This window comes from Phlebotomus papatasi, chromosome 2, assembly GCF_024763615.1.
Source record: "Phlebotomus papatasi isolate M1 chromosome 2, Ppap_2.1, whole genome shotgun sequence".
Lineage (NCBI taxonomy): Eukaryota > Metazoa > Arthropoda > Insecta > Diptera > Psychodidae > Phlebotomus > Phlebotomus papatasi.
In genome coordinates, this window is record NC_077223.1 from 82,092,684 (window position 1) to 82,112,812 (window position 20,129).

The following is a 20,129-nucleotide window of genomic DNA, read 5'->3' on the forward strand; positions in this document are numbered from 1 at the left end:
GGCCTCGCGGCATTTCATTTTTCCATACGTTTTCGCATATAGGCACTGAGGGCTATTGGCAAGTTTTTTCCTAAAGAGAATTGACTAATCACTCTGATATATTTCGTTATCGTTCAATAAAAGCTATCTATAAACATATATTTCATAATGTTAGCCGAAATAATACAAGAACTACGAGCAAATTTGTTTAAGTCACGGTGCAATGTCTGCAAAACTTTTTCAAGGAAAAGTGAAAAATAGCTTCACTTTTTTTTAGGCTTGATGAGCCCCTGCTTTATGTGACTGTCCCAGTTTTTACAGCACAAAACGAGTATTACTGGATAAAGCGGTGCTCTCTTGGGAAGTATTATCAAAACTGAAGCCGAGCTGTATAATGTAGTTTATCCAGAAAACTGGCTGGCTTAGTACACATAACCCTTAAACTAAGGGGTATAACAGACGGGGATACATGGGCCCATATTGAGGCCTGAGTGCAGACGATGAGCTGGAGAGGACATGCAGTTCGTGACTGAGAGGCTGATGCAAGAATCGCGGTTGGGGCTGAGTGTGGAGCTGGATTGTATATGAACGGAGCTGTTCACCGCCCCCAAAATCTAATATAATCAACCTCGTGACTTTTTCTATCTCGAAGAGTTGTTCCCGAGTGACGGTAGGATGGTTACAGAACTCTCGTCGCGGATCGGTCACGCTTTTGCAGTAATGAGAGAGCTTGGCAGAAGCGTAGTGAGGAAAGCCAATGTAAGAAATATAAGTCATTGTAATAAATTTTCGGTTTTCAAAGCTGTGTTCAATCTAATTCTCAATTATGGACATGAGTTTTGGGTAATGACTGAAAAAGTAAGATCGCGATTACAAGCTGCTGAAATATGTTACTTCCGGGCAGTTAAGGGGATCATTCGTCGAGATCGAGTGAAGAAAGTAGCCATTCGTGAGGAGCTAAGAGTCGAAGAGTTGCTTCTTCAGGTTGAGAGATCACAACTTCGTTTATATAGGTATGTCCAGTGCATGAATGAAGAATAATTCCGCAGAAAAGCTATGCAAGCCATTGTAAGGAGGCGTCGACCTCGAGGCAGATCTAGGACAAGGTGGCTGAATCATCAGAATCTTGTCTTGCAGCGTTCTGGGATCGACCGCAAATGTTCTTCTGAAGTGGCGGAGGATCGACTGGCGTGAGCTGCTAACCTGGGTATTCTAGGCCCGCAACCGCGATTGGTAAAAGCTCTTTAAAATTATAATGCGATGATTATGATTTTTACCACTTTCGTACTAAATCCGTTTCATGATATCGCATCTTGTGAAACTCTATTGAAAAATTCTTGATTAATTTTTCACTTCCTTTATTTCGTCCATAATCCATACAAAACAAAATGCGAGAACGCGTGGAGATAACTTCAATTGGAAGGTGGAAAAGTTGCAAGCGACATCTAACAGTATAAGTTTAAAACTCTACCCTAGCTGTTACAACTATTTGTATACCCAAAGTTGCTGGCAGCTGAAAACAAATAGAAATGGAATTAATTATTTCAATTGTATTTTGATTTCTATTGAGTCATAAGTTACTAAACTCACCTTCATATTCTTTACTGTGGAATTGGAAAAGATCCGCCAGAAGAGTTCCATCTACTTCAGGAGCCATAAGGGTGCCCCCGTAGGCTTGACGGAGACAATCTTTGCCCATGTACGAGGTGAGGGTCTTAAAATCCTTGTTGAGAAAATGAATCTAAGGATAAGAAAATAAACAATTCATTTAATCGCTTTCATTGAAAAAACTTTATATAATTGAAATTGAGAGTGTTGTGAATGAAATATTCAGGTGTAAGTGCAGATTGAGTATATTTATAAACTTAATGTGACTCTTAAGTGGACAGGTAGCCTTCAGGAATGAGCTCAACACTCAAACCTCAGTGAGACATCAATATGACACTCGAGACATGCATCTATTCTACTTTTTTTTGTAAAATGTATTAAAACTTATAAAAATGCTTCTGAAAAAATTAATTTTCAGATCAAAATTTGATACTCACTCTTTTGCGTAGTTTTTCATTGAGGAATGGTTTGAAGATGGCAAATAACATGTTGAAGATGTAGGAATTGTTAACGATGTGCACCTCTTTGAGGCGAATACCAATGCACTCCTGCACCCAGTGAATCAGCATTGCCGCGAATGATGGATTAAATTGTGTCAGGTGCGAGAGGGACAATCCTTCCATGTTGAGAATCACAACTACGCCATTCACCTGAAAGCAAGACATAAATTCCAATTAGAATGCAAATCGAATCAATATGTGTATGACTATAGAGCACCTGAGTTTTGGGTTCAGCCATTGCGGCTTCCAAGCAAATCTCCACCGTTCTGAATAGTTCATCCAGAGAGCACTCATTAAGTTTCCATTCTGAAATATAAAAATAAATATGATTAGAAATATAAATGATTTTCTGAGTTAAATGGAAACTTAAAGAGCTTTCTCTTTGGCTTATTTTTAATATTAACAATTTTCTTATTTTCAGTCATTAAAAAATCAAAATTATTATATTTATTGACGAATGAAAGGTCTTTAAGCCCGTTTTAAATATTCTAAATATTATAGAAATTTTAAAATTATTATTGAACACTTATGGCCTCTACACGTCTACACATTGGTAGCAATTTTTGTCAAAAATTGCTTTTTTGAAGGAAATTCCCTGCAGCGTTGTAGGGGGAAACGTCAAATTTGTCAAAAACGCAATTTTTGACGAAAATTGCTCCCAATGTGTAGACGCCTTTAGATGAGATTCTTTACAATCTCAGCTTTTGTGGTCCGAGGTGGAAATGTGACCTCGTCAGATCGGATCCAAATTTTGAATTTGCACGTTTTGATACTCATAGATCACGAATATCAAATGTGCTAATAATCGATTTTCGTGGACGTCCGTTTGAAGTGTAATAAAATTCCAAGGCTTAGAATTAGCCCGAGAAAAAGAAAGAAATATAAACTTGTATGAAAAATATTTAAAAACAAAAAAAACAACGATTCTGAAAAATACTACAAAACTCAAATAAAGATATTTAAGATATTTATCCATTTCTTATATTAAAAAACAATCACTGTACAATTTCTAAAAAAAAATCAAAATTCAATAAATTGAATTCTAAAGTTTTATTATTTAAAAAAAAATCATAAGGCTTTTCAAGTCTCTTGAAGAATTATCAAAGTTAAATTTTCGCTGTAAAGTTTTTTGAAACCCCTTCAAATATCAAATACATTGCACATTTCCAAAGAAACTTTTTTCCATCTCATTTTTCAATTTTAAGACTTATCTATTGCTTAGATTTAAAAAATCGTAGGACTTTCAATTTATTGACAGATTCTCAAAATTTAATACTCCTTAGAAAAATTTAATAAAATCTTTCAAGAACATTATTTGTAACATTTCAAGAAGCCCCTCCTTGAATATTTTTTTGAATTTTCAATTTTTCTACATCCAGGATTTAAAATAACACCATTTTTTCATTTATTAATAAATCTTTTATAAATTAATAACTATTTGTGAAAAATGCCATGGGAAATCTTTCAAATTTTAGGTATCATACAAGGCACAGACCAAAATTTAAAAATATCTAATTTTTCTTATTTGCAAGTAACGTTTTAATACCTTCATAATCCAAGATTTTTTTATTATTGTAAATTGTTCGAATCATTTCCATTAAAAACGCATATTTATTTAAAATTTATTATACAATTTTATGAAAAAAAAAACATTTTAAAGATTGGCTTTCATTAAAAAGTAAAATTAATAAAATATTATTTTCTAATATTATTTTTTAAAAACTCTTGAAATAGATATTTAAATTGTTAAATGAAATAAATTCAAATCTCTCTCGGTGTGTATATTATCTTGTGAGAAATTAAAGTTGACTATTTTGTAGACAATGAGGAGGTTTTTATCTCAAAAACAAATAAAATAAAAACATATCGCAATCTGTGTATTTAATTAACTTATGATTTGTACCTGTTAATTTTCCGGAGTCCAGAACATTAATTTAAGTTTGTGAATTTATTTTTAAACATTTTTTACTAAATAAAATATCCTTGACTGAACTTTAAAAGTGCTTGATATTCATTTACTCATTTTATTAAATTCAGCACAATATGAACTAGCATTTTTATTTACGGAAAAACAATGAAAATGACTTGAAAAATATTAACAATATTAGAGCGACAAATAAATTACAATCTGAAACTTTACGATTTTAAAGCTTATTGAATTACAATTAAATTACAAATATTACGATTTTTACCCTTTTTTACCAAATAAAATTAGTCAATAATAAATTTTATAATTGTTAACTACATATGAAAAAGCTATTAAGAATCTATGAGTTTTCTTTCTTATCTAAACATGCTTTATTTCTACAGAAAGTATTCAAAGAGAGAATTAAGTTACTAGCCCTATTGCCTCCCCAAAAAGTTCATAAATCATTTGAATTGACGTTAGTATTACAACAAAAAGTCGAATGACCGGAAAATACGGCTGGAATACTCAGCTGACATTATTATTAAATTTTCATCTAAGAAAATTACATCTTGGTGTATTATTATAACGCAGATATGGAAACTTGTGCATATTTCTTCTGCTTAGGCTGGAATTTTGAAAGGTTGTTGGTTAATTATGAAATGGAAAAACTTGTTTATAATGCAATTTTCTGATAAATTAAACTCTTGTTTGCCATCCCCCGAACGCACAAATTTGAAAGTTAAAATAATTCTCCTCTTGCTTAAGCTGCATTTTACTCTAAGATTGTTTGCTGCACAGTCCTCTGACTTTGAGAGAAAATAATTGTGGATTTTTCCGGGATAAATTGAAATTGTCTGATTAGAAGTTGATAGGTCATTTGTGAACGTGAGATAGGCGGAAGTGGGAGGATATAATTTGTGTAGTCTTTTAGTAATAGAAAAGCACCAGGTAACAGTGAAGAATAAAGAATACTCAGTCATCTTACTAGCAAAACACGCACGTTGGTATTCTCATCAATACTGATCATTAGGGTGCATTAAACACTTTTGACCAATGAAGTAACATACTTCTCCGTCACGTTGATTAAATGCTTAATGGTTTATATAATAATATCGAATATTTGCCTAAAAATAATTCTTTTAAAAGTACAAAAAAAGAAAGATTCGAACATACTCTGGCTTCGAACACTTCATATTTTTCCCCATGAAATGTGTGACAAAATACTAGATTATTAAAATTATATTGCCAGGTTCATTTAAGGAATTTAGAAAAATATGAAATGTTTGAAGCCAAAATGTGCAAAGCTTGAAAGCCTTGCCTTTGTTCCCTGTTTATATCTTGAAGATATCCTAAGTAAGCTTAAAAAAATTAAATCTCATTTAATGTTTTCAGCTTAGAATTTCATAATAACAAAAATAAGAATAATGTGCTAGTAAATCTTGTAAATTTTCAACAAATTTTTAAAATATTTATATCAATGATTTAATTCTTTTTTCTTAACCATCAAATAGATATATTTTAAGTATTTAATGGAATTTGGAAATGGCGCGAAAGCGGAAATTTCTGATAAGCTTTCTTCTTTGATAAGCTTTTTTTTCGCCAGCTATTTCTAGTAAGTACAGTAGAGTCTCGCTATAGTCCATATTTGGTTTCAAATTTGATACTTGGGTCGCACTATAGTCCATGTAATTTTTTAAAATTATCAACGATTTTTAGTATTGAAATTGCTCGACGGCTTCCACTTTCTTTGCGATTGTGGTACTTGTCCTTGCTGTCTTCATTGTGGATCACAATTATCACAACTACTTAATAAAGTTTGCCAAAAATATTAAAATAATTATGCATGTCGCATACTAAAAAACATAACCTAACTTAAAATCAGTGTTTTGAAATCAACGGTCGATAAATTGTGGACTATAGAGCGATGGCCTATAGCGAGGCTCTACTGTAACTCTTCTAAATTCAAATAATTTATAATTTTCACTAAATTTTCGTGTTGTTATCATTTAAATCAGACATTTAAAATAATTCTTATACAGAAAATAGATAAAAGAATTATGATTAAAGACTGCAACATATTAGACAGTATTTTGGTAAAACGGTCCGTAAAAATGAAAATTTGCATAATAGTGAAATTAGAATATTATTTTAAAATAGAAAAATTAAAAAAAAAGTTGTAAAGCTTTTAAATTTTTTACTGAGCGAAATTGTTTTTTAAACTTACTAAAATTGAATTACTTACTTATCAAAATTGAATTTTAATGATCATTTTGAATTATTTACTAATTTGGTTGTTTTTGATTATCGAATTTGCAAATTTATTGAATAAATATGTTTTTCCCTCTTCATTTCAAGAACGATTTTTAAAGGCTTGAGTAGACTAGCAAAAATGGTCTGTAAATAAAATAAAACGTGCCTGTAGCACGTATCAAGTATGAAGCTTGCATCATTTCCTCAAAATAAAATGATTTTTTGAAAATTATTCATGGCTTGACGAATTATCTTTGGCAAACTTGTGTTCATTAGTAGATGATGCATGACACTTTGCAAAAATAGCAACTTGTAAAATTCAATGGATAATTTTCAAAAAATTATTTTATTTTGGGGTGACGATCCAACCATCACGGTCGATACATGCTTCACTTCTTCACTTTCCTTGGCAAATTTTAAATAAATTATGCATTTTTTAAATTCGTGAAAACTGTAAAATATTATTTGCAAAAGGAAAATTAAGAAATTATGAACATTTTTAAGTTTTTTGCCAAAGATTTACGTTTCTTATTAACAAAAATAAAATATTTTACTATCAACAAATGTTTGCAATTTTTAAACGTAATTCAACTTAATTTGTAGTATGAAAGCTCCCATTATCTTCAAGTTGTAATTTTATCGCTTGTTAAAAGTTAAAGGGGCATAGAGGGCGCTTAAGTGGTTTTCAGATTGTAGATTTAGCGATCTTAAATCTAACTTGTTCCTTTAAGGCAATTATTGTTGTATTACTGCCAATATGTTTTGAAAATTTGGTGGTATGGGAAAGTAAGGCACCTTTGAATTGAGGCAGCTTTTAAATTGAGCTTTTCTGTCATATTGTTAAATGAAACTGGACCTTAATTTAGCTCAACAAACCAAATTCAAAGCTAAATTGATAAGGCTCAATTCCATTTAAAAATAGAAGAAAAAAGCCCAATTTTAAAGCTGCCCCGACTTCCCTTATTGTAAATTTGTTAAAAGACCCGAGATAAGTAGTTACAAAGATGGCCGAAAAGTGGACAAAAGTGGAAAAATTTTGCTTAGTCTTGGAGAAAACTATTCTTAATTTAGAAGTAACTCATTTCGGGAAACTCGGCGGTTACCCAAATATTTATTCGGGGAACTGACACCTCGATCTCGAACCATTCCAATTTTGTACCAAGATTACCACCTTTTCTTAAACGCCTTAGTTCAAACTTAAGAAAAACTACATGGACATATCGATGAGTACTGTTTCTCAGTACCTTTAAAGCTATAACTAAAATAGCGAAAAGTGGCTTACCCATCATATAAACCTGATCACTGTGCAATGTGTAAGAGATCAAAGTAATTCAAGGTCCTCGACGTTTTTCTCACTCAGAAAATTGCATATTGACTGTTATTTTAACATTCTATTGCCATTTTCTAGCAATTAAATGAGATTTCTTCCCGCAATTGCAATTTCTCCGTCGATTTTTTTAATGCACATAAGTCTGAAAAATCTTCTATACTCACTCTTTATCTCCACAATGAGAATTCTACAGCCATTCCTTGTTCGCAATGGACTCAAGTAGATGACTTCCTTCTCAAAAACATGTCTCACAGTTCGTGGTACAAGATCTTCAGCGTACTTCTTGTACTTGATCTTGAATTTGTAGTATTTCTTCATCTGCAAAAGAAATATGCGTATTCAGCAAAGAAAGTATTTTTGATAAACTTAAATAAATTCTTACTCTTTCCAATGCACTTTCTGGATAAAATTTGCATGGTCTTAAAAATTTAAGGAGAAAAGCATCCTCAGATAAGGGAACGTTCAGATCCTTCTCTTCTGCAATGAAAAAAAAATAGAAAAAAATAAAAACAATTATCTTAATCGATTAGAAATGCAGTTTTATCAATTATAAATCCAATTATAAAGCAGTTGTTCTGAAATGTAAATGTTAAGATGATGGTATTTTTATTTCTATTTTTATAGCGATGAGAATTGAAGAAACATGTGAAATTCCATCTCCATAGAAAGGTTATTTGAATTTTAAATTTGTTTTTAAATTATCATAAAACATGATTTTTTCAACAAATTGGACATCACGGTTACTAAAAAGTAAAAATTGATATTTTTACTCAAATAATCTTTAAGTATTATTTAATTTGATTTTGTCTGAATCACTAAAGAATAATTAAAATAAATTATGAACCAATTAAAACCAAACATAAATACTAAGAAAAGCAATTGCGTGGTCCAAAAATCATCTGAAAACTCTAAAGAATGCTAGTTGAAAGGGTCGCCAAAGACCATAAGCAACCATAAGACTGAATATCCCTCATCGTATTCCTCTAGTACGGCAACAAAAAGGCAGGATAATGAACAAACACCGTGATAAATTCTCTAAACTTATTCAGATATCCAGAATTTTGATATATTACAATCATATGATAAATAAGACGTAAATATTTCTTTAATTCAATCAGTAAGAATAATAAAGTACTTTATTCGTGCCAGATGATTTTTTCTTATTTAATATCATATTTAAATCAAGGTTAAAATTACACAGTAAATTAACGTCTATCAAATCTGTAAAAAAAGATTAAGAATTTTTATAGCAATAATGAAGAGTTTATATTGCTGATTTGCAATTTAATTTACAATTTGAACTTTGGCTTTTTTGTGATGCTAAATGTGGTTGAAAAAGACATGGTTGTTAAATAAATGGTAAAGCTATTACGCCTTAATCTTAATGTTACCTTAGCATATAATTTCAAAACAGGTTAATTTAATAAATCATTTTGTCTGGAATAGTTCACTAGAATTTGTAGGCAATGAGCCGATTGGAGTAGCAGATATTGATTATTTAAAACAGAATATCCTTATGGTTAGCATCAGAACTTAAGTAAAGGGTGATTTTTAAGGAAAAAATCGGTTAAAAATAGTCCCTCAAAGTGATTGACCTTTGACCTTCAATAATTCGAAACGATGAATTTTCCGATCATAGGTTATGTTTGGACGAAATGTTCGCCTTCTAAAATATTTCCGAAAATCATTGAAAGGGGTGGCAAAGCGTCCCAAGCTTTGCGAAATGCTCGAACTCGTGACTTAGCTTCTATATACCTCAGGAAGTACTTTCGCACCATTTACCATTTACCGGTTTTCAATCGATTTGAACCGATTCATATATCATTCAAAAGATCCTGGGTAAAGAAAAAAAATCTACAGACATTGTTTTTTTTAAGGTCAACGAGGATCAGAAGTTGATGTCTTTTACCGTTTAGGCTCCAGAACGGTAACAAGTTGAAAAAAGTCGATTATCTAACTGCTCCCTATTAGAGTTCGAGCAGTAAAATATAAACTCCCTTTAGTGTGCATCTAGATTACAGTGAAGGCGGTATCTTACAGAACCGCTGGACTGTGCCCAGACCAGATGCTCAAGCGCTAGATGAATCAAACAAGCCAGTTTCCTAGATAAATTTCATAAAACACTACGACTTCTTATTCTTGTCCTTATTAAATCTTCATCAAATTAGTAAGTCTTCAACAATTATCCTATTTAACTTAATAGGGACCATTGCTTACTATATTTTACGCAAAATAGGTAGTTTTAAAGATATTTAAAGTTTTTGTACGAAGTTACCCACAGATAATTTGGCACTGCATTGTTTTTCATTATATTTTCCTTCATTCTCTTTCGTGTTTTGAATTCTGTATGATTAATTCTTTCTTTAGACAGTTACACAATATAATTTTAATACTAGGCAATCAAATTTCGAACATCCATTTGGTTTACAGTGGAATCTTCTTGCCCGCGACCCCAATAGGGGTATGCGGTCGAAAATGACGACAATGATGATGGTGGAATCTTCTAAATTCGAAGAGTATAAATAACATTTCTCACCTCGCTAGTTCGAACGATATTTTCGAAACTAGCAAAAGTGTCTTCTTGAAGTGGCAGAGGATCATCTTTGTCTTTCTAATTTGACAGACTCTACTGTATTTGGAATACTATATTAGGAGCTCAGAGCAATGCATAGGGTAATGCATAGGACTTGGAGTTTTTTTGCTCCGAGCGCCTCATATATCCAGAATTCCTTAACCTCAAAATTGTGACCATCAAAATGGGAGTCTTTTAACGCAAATTTTTCACAGTATGCAGCAGCCTTTATTGATGTATACGAGTATTAATCGAAGCCTAACTCAATGTGGAGAGAAGTAGTTGAAGCACCCGTGCTTTGTGCGATTCCAAGCACCGTAATGACTATTTTTTTCATTTTCTGAATAAACATTACCCACAATATATTTTAAAAACTGGGCACTTTACTCTGGTTTTTAAAATATGGGTGCGATGAGTCAAATTTATTAAGAAACATACAAAAAATTTAGTCATTACGAAGCTTGGGATCGTACGAAGCATGGGAACTTTCCCCTATAAAGTTAACAGTGACTTTTCCTTTTGCAATTTCTTCTTTGATTTTATATCCTGATATAGAAAAGTCACAATCTCATAACCGATCATAGTAATACAGTGCGAACTCGATAGAGTCAACCCCAGATAGAGGCAATCTCCAATAGAGTCAACAGCTATTTTTTTACTCTACGGACTCCGGTAGAGGCAACTTGGACCTAAATTGACTCTGATAGAGACAACTTTTCCTTTATTGTTGAACTAATATGATCTTATTATAATTTTTCTAAATTAAAATCAGTGTTTTGGTGTATCAATGTAACGTTTTTAGCACAAGAAAAAGTAGTAGCACAAGAGTAATTTATACTTAAGATATACTAATTATAAAAACATTACCTAATCGTTAAATTTTGCCCAAACATACGACTGCTTATGGGCTAAAGGGAGTAGAATTTATGGGTTAATTAAATAAAATATTTTACTATAGTGTTGAATTTATCAATTATCCAGTACAAACATAAAGTATAATTACCCCATTCTAATTGATTTCACATTCTAATTGATTTTTTTCGGACTCCGATAGAGTCAACAAATCCAACAGAGTCAACAGGCTTGGAAATAATTAGTTGACTCTATCGAGGTCCCACTGCAATTAGTTACCGTTCACAACCGATAACTAATTTTTATCAATTCTATTACTCCTAAGCTATTTTGGGCGATCTTTTGAATGATCCAATATGTCCAATAAATCGGACGTGAACCGGAAATCGGTAAATCGTGCGAAAAGACTTGTGATGTATAACATCTAAGTCACGACTTCGAGCAATTTGGAAAGCTGGAATGCTTTGTCACCCCCTTTCTTTTAGTAATTTTAATATTGTTATTATTACTATCTGGGATAATATTGTTTTTGTTAATAGTAACCCTGAAGTGCACAAGTTAATCCAGTGTTAACATTTTATTTTTCCCTCAGTTGACTTCCATGAACTTAAAATATCGTCTTGCTAGAACTCAATGATATTAATGCTCTTTGTACTCTGTTCTAGATGTGATTGTTCTATTATTTTAACAAGTTCGTCGCCAACAAAAGACTGATTCATTGCATCAACGCACATCGACATCCGATGAGTTAAATGACCATAGTTTCTTTAAAAAGACAAGAATTGATTATATTTTACGATGCAATCCAAGGCTGTAAATACCAGAAATTGTCCCGCCAATGTCGAAGATCACTGTACAACCTTTGGTACAAAGAACATTTTTTCCGCAATTTTTTCTCAATGAATGTCCCAAAAATCGGCAAGACCAGTTTAGTTTACTGAATTAATTATAAATTTATTTTCTGATGACCACAAATCTCGTTTAGGCCCAAGCTTGAATTTATGCAAATTTGCTGTGTTAAGAAAGCCTTTGAATCATTTTTAGGTGGTTTAACAACATCAACCAAGAGAAAGATTTCAATCGTACATAAAATGTTAAATCATCAAGGTTTAGCGCCAAAAATAAGGTGTTTTTTGTGTGGAAATTACAGTGAGTGTCAATAATTTGTTGCCTAATGGATGTTTGAGAAATCAAGTGAAAAAAATGATAGAAAAAAATACTTTTCCAAATTTTTCATTTTGCAGATGAGTTCCTTGTAATCCGTAGATATTATTTATAGTTTTCAAAAAAAATAATTAATTTTATTTCATATCAAAAATAATTGTTTTCCAAAAGTTGGTCATTTTTGAAAAATCAAAAGTTTGTTGCCTCATTAAAAAAACTAATTTTAAATGATCTAAACATGCAACCAACTTAATGTAAACCAGTTACATTTTGGGTTTATGTCATTTGAGAGGCAAATGGTGGGTTTGTACATTTTTAAAGTTGTCAATGGTAAATATATGTATATAAAAGTGATTATAGAAAACAAGAAATAATCAGTTTTTTGATAATTCATAATTTAGGTTATAATGGCAAATTACAAAAAGTTGATAGGTGGGATATTGTCCAGAGATACTGCTGGAAGGAATCGGCGTCGCTTAATTGCCAAATTTTATGGAAATTCATGAAAAGTTATACATAAAATGGTCAAATATTATAGTTATGAGGCACGAGTACATCTGAAAAACGCTACTGGTAGACCCAGGGTTTCGACTCAGAAAGTCGATAACCGCATTCTAGGTATCTCTGATAGTAACCTCATGATGTTTGCTTCAAAAATTCAAAGTCGGCTGGTTACAGAAGGCATACAGGCTTCAAAACCAACCGCAATTTAATGAAAGTGGTAAGAATAATTACTTGGTTTGCAGGTTTCCATTGGTAAACAAAACCAATCTGGTTAAAAGGTTGTAAATTCACTTGGAGCATGCTAAAAACGTAAAAATACAACGTATTACGCAGTTTGGTTTTGATTACCAATGGAATCTTGCGTGCCAAGTACCTATTCTTATATTTTCTTTCATTTTGAGTTTGATTTTCGAAGCATTTGAAGCCTGTATGCCTTCTGTAACCAGCCGACTTTGAATTTTTGAAGCAAACATCATGGGGTTACTATCAGAGATACCTAGAATGCGGTTATCGACTTTCTGAGTCGAAACCCTGGGTCTACCAGTAGCGTTTTTCAGATGTACTCGTGCCTCATAACTATAATATTTGACCATTTTATGTATAACTTTTCATGAATGTCCATAAAATTTGGCAATTAAGCGACGCCGATTCCTTCCAGCAGTATCTCTGGACAATATCCCACCTATCAACTTTTTGTAATTTGCCATTATAACCTAAATTATGAATTATCAAAAAACTGATTATTTCTTGTTTTCTATAATCACTTTTATATACATATATTTACCATTGACAACTTTAAAAATGTACAAACCCACCATTTGCCTCTCAAATGACATAAACCCAAAATGTAACTGGTTTACATTAAGTTGGTTGCATGTTTAGATCATTTAAAATTAGTTTTTTTAATGAGGCAACAAACTTTTGATTTTTCAAAAATGACCAACTTTTGGAAAACAATTATTTTTGATATGAAATAAAATTAATTATTTTTTTTTGAAAACTATAAATAATATCTACGGATTACAAGGAACTCATCTGCTAAAAGAAAAATTTGGAAAAGTATTTTTTTCTATCATTTTTTTCACTTGATTTCTCAAACATCCATTAGGCAACAAACTATTGACACTCACTGTACATCAAAAAAATAATTTTACTGAATCAGTGGAGCGAAGTAGAAGAATCATGTGAAAAAATACCCAAGAAACATGTGCGTGTACGTAAAGGTGTCTACACATTGGAGCTGATTTCATCAAGAATTATTTCAAGAATTTTTTAGAGAAAAATTCATATTTTTGAAGGAATTTTTGAAGAAAAATGCCTCCACATTGGGTTTTTTATTTTCCATCAAAAATTTTTTTGACAGATTGCCATCATTTCCAAGTCTCTACCTCTTCAGACTGTTTTTCACGAAAATTTGTTGTTTCACTACTGGAAAAAGTGAGAAAAGCGTTTGGTGAAGTTCCTTGGGATAGTATTTAGTGAATTTGTGAAGAAAATCTTCTAAATATGCAAGGAAATAGTGTTTTTCTGGAGATGTCGTTCCTGGTGGAATCCAACCCAGCCTTGAAGGAACATTTCCTGTGATTTTCCTCCAGAAATTGCCGGAAGTTAATCCATTTGTGTATTCTTGAGGTGTTCCACAGTACAGTGGCCTCGTACTCCATGGATTGCAAGATGGATGGAAAGGAGAAAATTTACGGGCACTTTGGAATCTCTGCCTTGGTTACCAATCAAAACAAGAGCTAACCAGAGCCACCGAGGAGATCTCAATGCAAACGAGAGCTGTCCGGAGCTACCAGAAGCCATCACTTGAACCCCCAGAAGAACATCAGAATGATCTTTTATATCATTCACTTTCTCAACCACTAGGAACTCTGTGGGATTGCTTCCTTTCGAGAACATCAGAACTGGATAGCCACATGCCTTCAATTCCTCATGTCAATGGAACATGGAACCCAGTAAATAAATCAGTAGTGGAATTATTTTGGAACATCCATGGAATTTTCACAGGAATATTCTTCTATTATATTAATTTAAAAAAAACTACATTTTTTACATAATAGAGATCCTTTATGTATTTTTTTTTTAAATTTATTAAGGGGTCCATCTGGAAGATGTTTGCCCCGCCTTTATGTAATTTCTAATGATTATTTATTAAAAATTCCTACTTTTAATAACATAATGAAATGTAAAGTACTAGATTCAAAACTCGATTTTTTGGGAGTCTTAAAGTGTAATTTTTGGAAAATACTCTTAAGATCTCATAAAAAAATCCTCCTGATATTGATAAAATCCTTTCCACAAGCGTTAAAAACTTGAATGAAACTTTTTACTGATCAAAAAAGACAATAAATTTCAAAGGCTGTCTCTTATTTGAATTTTAATGCGAAATTAAAATTGAAATAAATTTTATTTAATTTTTGGGAAACTGCTCTTAACATATTATACTAGATTTTTTTTTAGTTCATTTATTTTAAACCGCTTGTATTATATTATAACATCCCCACATCAGATATATTTTCCACTACTAAAAATAAGCAAACCTAAATATTTAAAAATCCACGTAATCTTCTAAATTAAAAGTCCTTTACATTGCATTATGTTATTAAAAGTAGGAATTTTTAATAAATAATCATTAGAAATTACATAAAGGCGGGGCAATCATCTTCCAGATGGACCCCTTAATAAATAAAAAAAAATTACATAAAGGATCTCTATTATATAAAAAATGTAGTTTTTTTTAAATTAATATAATAGAAGAATATTCCTGTGAAAATTCCATGGATGTTCCAAAATAATTCCACTACTGATTTATTTACTGGGTTCCATGTTCCATTGACATGAGGAATTGAAGGCATGTGGCTATCCAGTTCTGATGTTCTCGAAAGGAAGCAATCCCACAGAGTTCCTAGTGGTTGAGAAAGTGAATGATATAAAAGATCATTCTGATGTTCTTCTGGGGGTTCAAGTGATGGCTTCTGGTAGCTCCGGACAGCTCTCGTTTGCATTGAGATCTCCTCGGTGGCTCTGGTTAGCTCTTGTTTTGATTGGTAACCAAGGCAGAGATTCCAAAGTGCCCGTAAATTTTCTCCTTTCCATCCATCTTGCAATCCATGGAGTACGAGGCCACTGTACTGTGGAACACCTCAAGAATACACAAATGGATTAACTTCCGGCAATTTCTGGAGGAAAATCACAGGAAATGTTCCTTCAAGGCTGGGTTGGATTCCACCAGGAACGACATCTCCAGAAAAACACTATTTCCTTGCATATTTAGAAGATTTTCTTCACAAATTCACTAAATACTATCCCAAGGAACTTCACCAAATGCTTTTCTCACTTTTTCCAGCAGAAAATAACAAATTTTCGTGAAAAACAATCTTGAATCGTGATGGTTTCCTTCAAGAATTCTGTCAAGAATGACTTTGATGAATTTTATTCCAATGTGTAGCCGATAATTTCTTTCAAAAATTCTTGATGGAAATTTCCTTCAATTGGATATGATTTTTGAAGAAATTTGTCTACACATTAGACAAATTTTCTTCAAGAATCCATCTTTTTGTCAAAAATTCTCACCAATGTGTAGGCAATTTTCTTGAAGAACACTTCTTGAAGCTCATTTTTGATAGAAATTTCTTATAATGTGTAGACACCTTAAGGGAATGAAATGGTTTAGTTTTAGATCATTTAAATAGTGAAACACCTTGTCTGCCTGGTGACCTTACACGAGGTGTCTTTTCTGTTTTGATTTCAAATCATATTATATAGAAAAAGCAGAATTTCCACATGGAAAAGCCAACGGATATACACGCTTTTACTCAATTCAAAGATTATTTCCTATTAAACAGAACCCAGTATTTTGCCATTTTTATTGGCCAACATAATTCTCTATTGAGGAATTATATCGTATGATTAAATACAATTCAGGCGTTTGCATTATCAAAAACTTCAACGATGTTTATTTTAAAATGCTAAATTTCTCACATTCACTTTTAATTTGAAGAGTAAATAAAACGGTTTAATGTAGATTTTAGCTGAAAATTATTGAATTAGAACAAGTCAGTTAAGAAACTTAAATTAATATCTCACTTGTCAGAAGTTCAGCATCAACTTTTTTTTGGTTTTATATTTGTAAACACTCAAAATAATGTTGTTTTCCAGCAATTTATGATAATTATACTTGAGATCACTATTTGATTTTCAAAATTGTCAAATATTCTTCCGAATATTGAAGATCAAATAGTGTTCTTAAGCACAATTAACATAAAATGCTGGAATACAACAAAAGTTCAAACATTAGAAATTCTTTATTCCAGATTCTAAAATTAAAAAATTCACTGATTCAAATCACAAATACTCCACAATTCTAATATCCTGCTAAGAATTAGAACTCAGAAGTTCAACGTTAAACTTAAACTATTCCTCACTCAGGTCATTTGGTCACTTTAGTAAATAAATATTCCACACAGAACATTCTATTTACCCAATTATTTATCGAAATGCGCGAGACAATTCTGCCTTCAGAGAATTCTTAAGCAAAAATACGAACAAAGTAAAATCTAGGACTTTTTGCAACTAATTTGCAAAATGCTGGAGTTACTTATAAGTCGTTAATTTTATCACAAATTCATAGAATTAGTTTGTTCTCCTTACCTTCGAGCAGTTGTCGTAATTGCATAAAACTCTTTTGCTTCAGATCTTCCGTTTCTCTTAGCTCAATAAAAGCCTTTTCGCGGGTTTTTCCCTCAATTTCCTCCTTTTCCAAACGGATAATGTATCCATCACCCAGATCAATGAAGGGGATCTTATTTTCGTCGAATTTCATAGACATCTTGTTTGTTACTGTTGATGTCTTTAGAAAAAAATAACAATGCACTCCACTTCTTTGCTTAAAATAAAACACAAAACCGATGTACAAAAATCTAACAGATTAATAGAAAAACGTAGATTGATCTCATTTAAAAATAAAACTGTTTTGTTTTAGAGATTGCACACTGCGTGCAATCTCGAGACTAACTCAATGTGAAATGATTCTGAAGCGCGTACGTTTCTTCCACCAATGTTGGATTTCGATATCAACCAAGGCACTATATGACTATATTCACTCAATCACCCACAAATACACACGCGAAACGTGACAAGGTGCAATACTTCTGGGAGTAATGTACATTTGATTTAAAGTGACCATAAATCCTACGAATTATGACTAAGATTTTTTTTTAAAGTAAACATGAGACTTTTTGGATCTTTCTCAAAACTGTGATATAGGGTGGAGGCATTACTTATGGCCAGTCTATAGGGGAAGTGAGGGATGGTTCGCACGCTTTTTGGAAGTTAATATTCAAGATTTTTTTCTGGCTGAACGGTAAAATAGACAATCAATTGCGCTATACCACAAGAATCTCTGGTCTTTTAATTTTCTATACGTGCCTCAATCACTGCCGTAAAATCTTTTCTTTTTCCTGGACAGGAAAATGAAAAAAGTATGATGATTTGTGCGAACCTTGCCTGTGAAGGCAAGATTCGCACGATGGGTTGTTAAGGTTCGTCATTGCATTTTTTTCCTGGAATAACTCTTGCTCACAATAAAAAATTATTTACCGATTATTAGATTCAAGTTCCACGAATCCACGGAAACCATTATTTCACTAAAAGAATATATCTAAAACAGTTTTCTTCTAATTTTTCTGAAGCACTGTTTTTCTTGCAATTTTATATCGAAAAATCGACTGAAATGTGTAAATTTCAAATGTGACAACCCTATAAATTTATTAGCTGTCTTTTCTTCATTTTCCTTTTCCTTTGTTTTCCTCTTTGAGGTTATGTTGTGATTTTAAGCTGCTGGAGTAACCTGATGAGTTGGCGAACCATAACACTTTCAGTGGTTGAACCAATACGCAGTGTAGTATTTAGGATTTTTTCGCCACTCGGAAAATAATTTTCCTCCGATGCAAAAAATATTACGTAAATATCAACCCAGATTAACCCTTCATCTATTGGTGTAAGTGATTATTTCTGGAAATCAATTTAACTGTGAGATATCACACGAAATGTGAGTCATTAAAATTTCCCATTTTAGGCCATTTTTGCATTTGTGATTCTAGAACCTAGGAAAGAAGGGCTAGGTTGCCTATTTTTGCAGTGAAGATGAGGTTTATGATTATCTATCTAATGCCTAAGAAATGAGGAACTAGCACTTTTCAAACAAAAAGAAAACTCGGATTGTTCGAAGGCTCGCACGTGCGAAGCATCCCTCACTTCCCCTACTTGTGGTCACTTCGTAGATTCTTCAATTTTTTCCCCCAAATTAATTTCGAAGAACCACAAAATTAGGAATATTTGATGTGCTATCATTAAATGAAACTCTTAAACTGATTTACTTTTATATTTCGGTAGAATTTTAATTATTTTGTAGGAATTATTTCACTGATGCGGCAGACGGTCAAATATACGTCAAATCGTTAAGAAATTTACTAACGATCTCACAATTTTTAATGACTAAATTTTATATCATCAATCAAAAATATTTACTACTATTTTTCAAAACTTGTTTTCTTAGTAACTATATTTTTATTTACCACTTGATTTTGATGATTTAAAAAAAAAAAGTAAAATAAAGACAAGGCCATAAGTTATGACCTATTTGATAAGATTATTAACTTGTGGCCACAGAATTTGACGTGTGGCGCCCTCACAGATATTTGGTTTAGCGAGTTGACAGTTGTGTTATTTTGATTCAGTGAATTTGAGTTTTCTAGCAAAAATTTAATAAAATTTAAGGTAAGTGTTGAAATTATAACATAAAATTGATTATAAAAGAGTAGTGTGTAGATCTTGCTGATTTTTTTCAATAAACCTGCATTTTCTTGTAAATAACCTAACTTTTTCTCTTATATCCCTCTTAGGACAATACAAAATACGAAAAAGAGCCCTATTATTGAACTCAAAGGATGCAAGAAGTATTGAGAAGCATTGAGAATGGAGTGATCACGACTGCGCAGAATCAATGTTAGTAGTCTGCTACTATTATGAGTAAAATGTTTGAAAAACTATGAAAAACTTGTTAAGAAAAATAATAAAAACTTATGAAAGTGTTTAAGATGCTTTTCTTTTTTTCTAGTAAAATTATTTTATTACTAAGTTTGTTTTATATCATTTAAAATTGTGGCCATAAGTTATTCCGCGAATGGTCATAAGTTCGTAAAAGTGGCTACAAGTTATGAATTTTACATGGTTGGGAAAACTACATATTTTTCGAGGTTTCAGGGATTTTCATAGGAAATTCATTTGAATATATCGAAAGAAACTACATGAAAGAAATTACTCTTAAAATTTTGTTTTAATTGGTCTAAAAATAATCAACTGCTATAGGCAGATATGTCCTTAATGTGGCCATAAGTGATGCCTGCACCCTACATTTAAAAAAATCCGGAATGCTCAATGACTCAATTTTAAGGAGTT

General features: G+C 31.9%; 1 protein-coding gene across 1 annotated transcript; it reads right to left on the reverse strand.

The window, feature by feature from the left end:
• Positions 1-1,320: 1,320 nt before the first annotated feature.
• On the reverse strand, positions 1,321-17,752 carry LOC129804664 (alpha-tocopherol transfer protein-like). The gene is made up of 7 exons (XM_055852194.1): positions 17,322-17,752; positions 7,959-8,053; positions 7,741-7,894; positions 2,305-2,393; positions 2,025-2,237; positions 1,570-1,720; positions 1,321-1,492 (listed from the first exon to the last, which is right to left on the reverse strand). Exons 1-7 carry the CDS (start codon positions 17,497-17,499, stop codon positions 1,452-1,454), a joined length of 921 nt encoding a protein of 306 aa, XP_055708169.1. The 5' UTR covers positions 17,500-17,752; the 3' UTR covers positions 1,321-1,451.
• Positions 17,753-20,129: the final 2,377 nt, after the last annotated feature.